The 7,689-nt window shown below is 44.2% G+C and overlaps 2 protein-coding genes across 2 annotated transcripts in view; both read right to left on the reverse strand.

Moving 5' to 3' along the window:
• Window positions 1–918, reverse strand: part of T265_12059 (hypothetical protein) — a gene marked incomplete at both ends in the record, with an annotated part of 18,406 nt that extends 17,488 nt beyond the window's left edge. The window contains one exon of the mRNA XM_009178986.1: window positions 692–918. The remainder of the gene's footprint in view (window positions 1–691) is intronic.
• A 274-nt stretch (window positions 919–1,192) lies between these two features.
• Window positions 1,193–7,689, reverse strand: part of T265_12060 (hypothetical protein) — a gene marked incomplete at both ends in the record, with an annotated part of 23,074 nt that continues 16,577 nt past the window's right edge. Inside the window, 4 exons of the mRNA XM_009178987.1 lie at window positions 1,193–1,932; window positions 4,518–4,702; window positions 5,692–5,901; window positions 7,112–7,495. Of these exons, the coding sequence (XP_009177251.1) occupies window positions 1,464–1,932; window positions 4,518–4,702; window positions 5,692–5,901; window positions 7,112–7,495 (1,248 nt within the window). The remainder of the gene's footprint in view (window positions 1,933–4,517; window positions 4,703–5,691; window positions 5,902–7,111; window positions 7,496–7,689) is intronic.

The raw sequence follows: 7,689 nt of genomic DNA on the forward strand, positions 1-7,689 counted from the left end.
TATAATATATATATATATATATATATATATATATATATATGAGGATAGCATTTCTGTGTGCCCTATCAGATGGAAGTAGAGATAGACAAGTCTAACAAGGCCGCAATACGATCGGCTGGTGACCACCGATAAGAAATGAATAGACGCTACACGGGGACCGACTGGGCCCAGGGCGCAACTCATGAACATGACACTTAAACTATATAATTCCCTGGCCTTTGGTTTCCACAATGAAATAAGAGCCAAGATTAGCCATCGTAATTGCAAATGATATCGCGAACCGTGATTGTAGAAATTCCGAACCATAATAAATGAGCATGGTCCTTTCCCACAAGCTTTTCCGAATCAGTAGTGGAATCTATATGCACCTGCACCGTTTTCTACTCCCACTGCATTGTAATTCCTGAGGCTGCAAGTCCGTCCACATCATATGGGATTACGCGATTGCCCAACTAACGGTACGAAGTACGCAGGATGAACGCTGTTAAGTGGAAACCACTAAGACGAAAAGGGGCGACCGCGGAACTTCCGGCAACTCTGTCACCATACGTATCAAAAGTGGAACCAGCTATGGCAAAATTTTGGACATGGTGCCCTTTGTATCTCCCGATCCAATGCCTTGGTTTTCGATAAAGACTCGCCAACAAGGAACAAAACAGCTATATTGCAAACAAGCGAGTGAAAAAGCTACCAGAGTCCTCGGTCCACTTTAAATGGCATTGTTCACATTGATCCAGGCTGTCTGATCGGCGTTTGGTGGACACCCATCATCATCGACCGTGCTTCTATGATGTGTCGGAATGCTTATCATAGGCGGTCGTCCTTCTGTGGCGTGCCTGAACACATTTCAACCATTGCTGAACTGATCGATAGACTGACTAACCCGGATGCTTGCTGACTTCCCTACTGATAGTTTGGTGAAGTTTGAGAGTCTCAGTAAGTTGCGGGCATTTTGGGTTTTTCTTCGGGAATCTGACCTTGCCCCAGTGTAGACCGAATTCCACACCAATGTTAACAGTGACATATGCAGTGTGGGGACCAAAAGGTTACCACATTGTTTCCCAGGCTTCCACGTCCGTAAGCAGTGGAAGCTGTCAGAATTTATGCTCTGATGCCAACTCCTTTCAAATTGTCAAGCGGTTAGTGTCCAGTACATAAAACTTCACTCAAAAATACGTGTGACGTATTATAAGTATGATACAGCATAAGGTAAAATACAAAAGTTATGAAAGGCCTCAAACTGTATGTTTTATCCTGCAAGTACAGCTTTGTTACAAAAGTTGCCAAAAATGCCATTGCTTACAGAAAATCAAAACACAAACGAGATAAAAAGAATGTGGAAAGCTCAGGAAAAATTGACCAGGAATGAATCGCGGTGTGAACAACACAAGCAGTGAACAAAATTGCGTCCATTATGAAAGACATGGCAATAAAATAGGGTTGCAATCATTTAAAGTAATATGTTAAGGTCCTGGACATATAAGGTAATCTCGCCCGGTCGGTAGACTGAGAAGAGCGGGCATCCCTCCTCTGAGAACACACACACGATCAATATCCTCACGAATGAGCCAGTCAGCCAACTGTATGGCTACGGGGACTTCAAGAGGCTTGGCGTTTGAGCTGAATTCAGTGCCACCAATCACTAATAAGAGACCTGGTGTATTACGCACGACAGATGATTGAGTTCGTGTTCGGTTGCCAAGACGCCGTTGCTCAGCCCTCTGGCGCGCTTCCACGGCCTTGATCCAAGCAGCCTCCACAATAAGGCCTGCCAGAAATGCGGGAATAACGCGCGACTGACGCCGATCCCCACTCGGACAATCGACAAACTCCCATTCGAAGGGAGCTGCAGAGGAATTTTCTGATTCCGCATCATTTGACCACAAAGGTAGGTGTGACGGAGGCCGATGAACGCAACCAGGAATGCAGCCCCTAAACAACAAAACGTAAAAATTTAGAACAGATCCGTTTATCTATAAAGGGGCTATTCAACGAAAATCTGGCTTTTAGTGTTAATTTACGGAATACCAATGCGTGGTGTGCTATAACGGAAGTCGGCCATTGGTGGCATGAGGTGGGAGCAGTATGTTTAATGTATGCTACTGTTTCAAAACAAGTAGTGAAAAGAACAACAAAATATTCGGAAGCTGGCTGACGAAAACACCAATTGCCGTCGCTTAGACACTTGTGGCCCGCTGCAGATCTACGTCATGCATGCAACACCAACTTTAGAAATAAACGTGAACACAGCTGGAAAACGTGTACATGTTTACCAAAAGTGTGACTCCACTCGAGACTATCAGCAAGAGTATTTCGGTAGTGACCATTCCATTTGCGCCAATCGATTCACTTTCGGGATCACGCCAATCAATTCAATGGCCTTCAAGTATTCGTATTCAAACGATTAGTCTATCTGGAATAGGTGCAACTGACCAGGCTAGAAAGGTATAATAAACGTACGAACAAACCAAGAACACGAAGCTTAGTCAACCATCTTTTGTAGCACACAGCCAGCTTACTCGCCCGAATGAAGATGAGATCATCACAGTCGGCAGCTGGAAAACAAGTCACTGAACTGGGAACAAGGCACCGCAGGCATATACATCAAAAACTGAATATTGAATGACAGCAAAAAGTCACGAGAAAGGAAAAACCTATATGATCACCTATACGATAACCAGAAGACGGAAGACCAGTGAAATGATCTACCAAAAGATTGGATCAGCCGGCTTATTCACAAAATTGTTAGCTCGACACCTCGCAGAACGGCTCAGCTGGCCTCCATCGGCGAACTCTGAAAGAACCTCACACATCTGGAGTGAGGCCAGATAACAGGAAGAAAAGTCCAAAACAACTGGTGCCTTTCAGGATTGGAATTCTGGGACACGGTACAACAGTAGCATAGAGGCTATCGCCTGCTATGTGCGACTTTAGGTTCTCCACCTCGTCAGACAACCGGGGATAGTTGAGGATCAACTACACGCTAGTTTATCGCCAGCAAAGCACAGATGTCCCTTCTTTATTCCTTCAATATAGCACCTGGAATACACGTATATCCAGTAAAATGTCTACAGCTGATCAAACAAACTGAACAGGAGGAAGGATCACCTCCACCTCGTCAGACAACCGGGGATAGTTCAGGATCAATTACATGCTAGTTTATCGCCAGTAAAGCACAGATGTCCCTTCTTTATTTCTTCAATATAGCACCTGGAATACACACATGTCTACAGCTGATCGAACAAACTGAACAGGAGGAAGGATCATCGTTCATTCGGTTGAGAATACTGCTAGATTTGACAATCAGCGTGTTCTAACAGACGGGTCAGATATAACGGTTTCCATCTAGGAAGGCCACTTCAAAGGAACGACCTCTTCAAGTTTAAGAATGATCGCTAGAAAGTGGCCTCCAACGGCATTTCGGAGATTTCATTTCTTTATTTTGAACACCAGAGAATGAAGTGGCGTAAATATGAAGTTATAATCTTGTGTTTGTTGAACCGCAACAAATCTCACGTTTACCAAATGGTTCATAGTTATTACCGATGTTTGGGATCTCCATAGATCTAGAGCAGTGCTCCTCTTATATACTATTGGGAAACGTATCCTATCTTTGAGACTACTTTATTTGAACAAATCACTGGCAATTTTCCACTGTTTTTTTTGCCGGGATCCGTTTAGTTATAGGCCAATTTAATCTGTTTAGTTGGTGAGAGTGTTCGACCATGAGAAACACAGGAACGGATGCCTAGACTTGTTGAACTGCAATTTTGCCCCAGTTTTCCTTTTGTAACTATGTCACAGAATCCTAATAAACGATACCGATGGAATGAAGTGAAAACTGACTAGGTTACGTATCCGGCAAGCCTTACGAGGAAGAGATCCAGGAGGTATAAAAACCATCTGAGAATCATTTTCAACTACAAGAACGTTCCGCCTACCTACTGAACAAAGCCGCTTTCTGATGAGCAATTATTTGGTGATACGCTCATTGGAACACAATTCGAGAACTGCCAGTTATTCTCTCTTCTGTTATCCTGTTGGATAATCCCTCGCTCATTGTCACATGCGTCCTTGTGGTCGACCGGCGGATTCTTTCGTTAGTCACGACCGAAATCACAGTTGAAGTGGGCCCGCGCTTCCTGAGACGCTGCTCTATTACTTGATGAATACGTTGGACCCGAACTTAGTCTCATCTACGTAAAAATGAGAAGTAATTTGAAATCCAAAACAACTGAGGAACAAACGACCTCAGATCTACCAGAAAGAATAAAAAAACAAGTTATTGTGATCATATGGGATTTTTCCGTATCTCGCATTGACCTTTCCAGTGTGCCTGTGGTAGAATGCGATAATACGGAAGATTTCGTTTGGTTTGGCCTACCATAAACCTGAAGATCAACCATTGCGTACAAACGACAATATTAATTATTAGTGTCCATATCATTAATACCGCAGTATTACGAATAACAGTAATAATCATCTGGTGCAATGGAACGAAGGTGATGAAGGCTTACTTGGCATAGTCTTCTCGACTTCGAACATCCAGCACGAAACAGTCTGGTCGCAAAATGTGCTCCAAAACATCATCTGGACTGAGTAGAGACACCAAAGGATTATCTGTCACCCAACTGTTGCAGAGTTCCGAACCAGGCTTTTCCTGTCCAAGAAGGATCGAAAGAAGCCGCCGCTTCCAAGTGTTCTGGCCAGGCATTTGGAATTACAAGCCGCTGAAAGTAGGGTTGTGGTAAGCTTGGGGCAGTCAGTTCAGTTTTCCATCTACAAGTGCATTCCCAGCAATGTTCCCACTTATGTATTACCCATTTCCTCTGCCTACACATAGAGACCATCCGGTCGTATAGAGTTAACAAACCATGGCAATAGTAATTATGAGAAAGGCTTGGTTGCTAAAATCACACATTTTACTTGATATTCCTGCATGTACTCACTACTGTTCTTCAATCGTGGAGTATATAAGCGTGGACTGCACCATGATACGAGCTACTATGGACCCTCGAAGCATACCCCACTAAGTGACGCACGCTCCACGCGACTGGGGTCGCGTCATCCTCAAAACTGCTGACCGTTCTTCGCTGGATCTTAAAACTACTAACTCACAGTTCCACTGAAGCAGTGGATTGGAACGTCTAAACAAAGAGAAGGATCTGGTGGGCCGAGGAATTTGACTACGTGTGGAATCATTTGCAACGATATTGTGGCGGGGTTTCTGTGTCAATACTACACAGGCAAGTGACCCAAACTTCCCGTGAAAAAAAAAACCAAACGGGAACTTCGAACGTTGTGCAGCCTGTCCCAATAAGTATTCATACAGCCGAGGGAGAAATGATGATAGTAACAACGTCATCTCCGTCAGTTGGTCCATAAAACTTGCAACCCCGGAAGCAAGCGCAGGCAGGAAGCAACAATTACTTGTAAGATGCATCAACTTTTGCATGAATGTGAATTAGGCATCGAAGACAGACGACTCTATAGGAATAACCTGATTGTACCGAACTACATCATAGCCATTGTACTATATAGTTGTGAAACAAGAAGGGCAGTGAACCGGGAAAACTAAACTGTTCCAAAAAGCAAAAAGTCTGAAGAAGGGATGTGGAGTATGAAAGTACAAAAAACACGTTCAGATACACGTTTCAACAAAGACGGTAGTCATCACGCCAAATAAATTACCTCATAAAACGGACAGGAAGCACTGCCGCCTCCGGTAACGGAATCAGGTAGATTTGAATTTGCCTCTCGACCGCCAATATTCACATCAGGACCCACAGTCAGACTTATCGGGGTAGCTAGTGCAAATCGAAGCGCATCAGCTCTGCATTTGTCCAAATCAATATCTGGAAAGTTGGACAAGATTGTACACAACTTTTCCAGTCCAAGAGACTGAAATAAAGAAAAAGGAGACGCCCAAATTGAATCCACGTATCACATGATCATGGCTATTTGCTGAACATATTCTGTTAGATTCAATATTGTTGTCCATTCGGATTGTCTATTTGCACCATAATGGCGGAAGAATGAGCATTCTGAATAAGTAGCTCACAGACAGAGATTTCTGGCACACTGTACCCTAAAGCAAGGTGAGCAGCTAATGGCCCACCAGAAGAAAAAACATAAGCATCAATCAGCGGGTGCACTCAAAGGACGGAATTCACCATCCCCATCGCTTTTAACATGCACAAGCCAGTCCACATCAGCTCACCCTAGGTGGCCACGTCCTTCAAACTTCGAGGTTACAGCATCCATACTTAGGTTGTCCTCCCCATAAGCTGTGATAGGACCAGTCGGAAGAAATTCCTTCCATCCGCAACAGCAAAACTGTAAATTTGGAAAGAACATAAAAGATATCCTTGTTGTCTTCTACTTGAAAAGGGCAGTGGTGATTAGCAGTATTTGTACATAGGGTCTCCAGTATGGCAAAGTGCTTTTCAGGTACCCCATATCTCAGCGCACAAACCCAGCGCCTACTTCCATCAACAAAAACAAAGGCTGCAAGCATGTTTAGAAGGACAACAATGGTCGGTTGTTGGGGTTTCAGTACCTGGCGGCAGATGGAGATTCTGCCGCTAGGCTCGTTTCCGGCTACGAATCCAGCTTGAGTGTTTCCTTCCAGGCAGGCAACTAATTCGAGTACAAGTAATATTCCGCCGTCTTTAAGCAGGATGGCAAAACTTCAGTCAGCTGAGATGCGTAATGGTGCGTCAACTGTCAAGTTTACCTTCGCTTCTGTTGCAGGGTCGGTTGAAAACTACCAGAGGTATGATCACCGTACAATATTTTGGCGGCCAGTTAAACTGGTGCTGTCGAACCGAACCCTCTAGACGTCTTCCTAAGTTAGTACGAGCGAATGTATGTAAAGTCGAGTGGAATGAAATTAGGTGAATTTTCTCCACAAGACACAGGATGCGGTGCATCGGCCTCTCTGTTTTTGTAAATCCTTCACAAGTTCCTAACTACATGGATGTAATCGTGAACACTTAAAATACACCATCCCGAATGCGTACAGGACCTTTGCTACATTCAAAGCAGCAGAAGCAAAAAGACCCCATCCCAGATCAAAGCAAGAAAGCCACATGTTGGAACAAGTACTCACTTGCAAGTTAACTTGTTGATCAAGCTGCAAAAATATGGCAATGTAGAAGAACATAAGGAATGATGGTGGGCCGACAATCAAAGTGTCCCATAACAACTCTGTTCGATCCAAAGGCATTGCATGGGCAAACATCGTGTAAATCCAACCGGTAGTCAAGCCAACCAGAGGCACATTGAGGTTGGTCAAAGTGACAGCTAACCCGGGAGCGTGGAAAGCGAACAGACGAAACAGGACGTTAAAGAATGCCTTGAGACCGGTGGTGAACCCACCAGTTGAGAAGAAACCGGACAACTTTGTATGAAACAAAGCATGCAGACAGGCAGCAGCCAATGCCTGATCGGGATGACAGAGGCGCACGAATACGGCAGCGACGGAATCCATACCCTGTTATGTAGAAGGTGAAAAGAGTGCAAAATAGTTACCAAAACAATCAAAGACAACTTCGATACGATGATTGGGCTTAAGCTGGTCAAGTAGGATGAACGGCACAGCCGTTGAGTAAGTGACCATTAGGGAGAAACAGCCCAGGCTAAAACTAATCCAGTAGAAAAGTGCAGGAAAAAAGCGCCTCGTAAACC

The sequence above is a fragment of the Opisthorchis viverrini genome (assembly GCF_000715545.1).
Source record: "Opisthorchis viverrini unplaced genomic scaffold opera_v5_754, whole genome shotgun sequence".
Classification (NCBI taxonomy): domain Eukaryota; kingdom Metazoa; phylum Platyhelminthes; class Trematoda; order Opisthorchiida; family Opisthorchiidae; genus Opisthorchis; species Opisthorchis viverrini.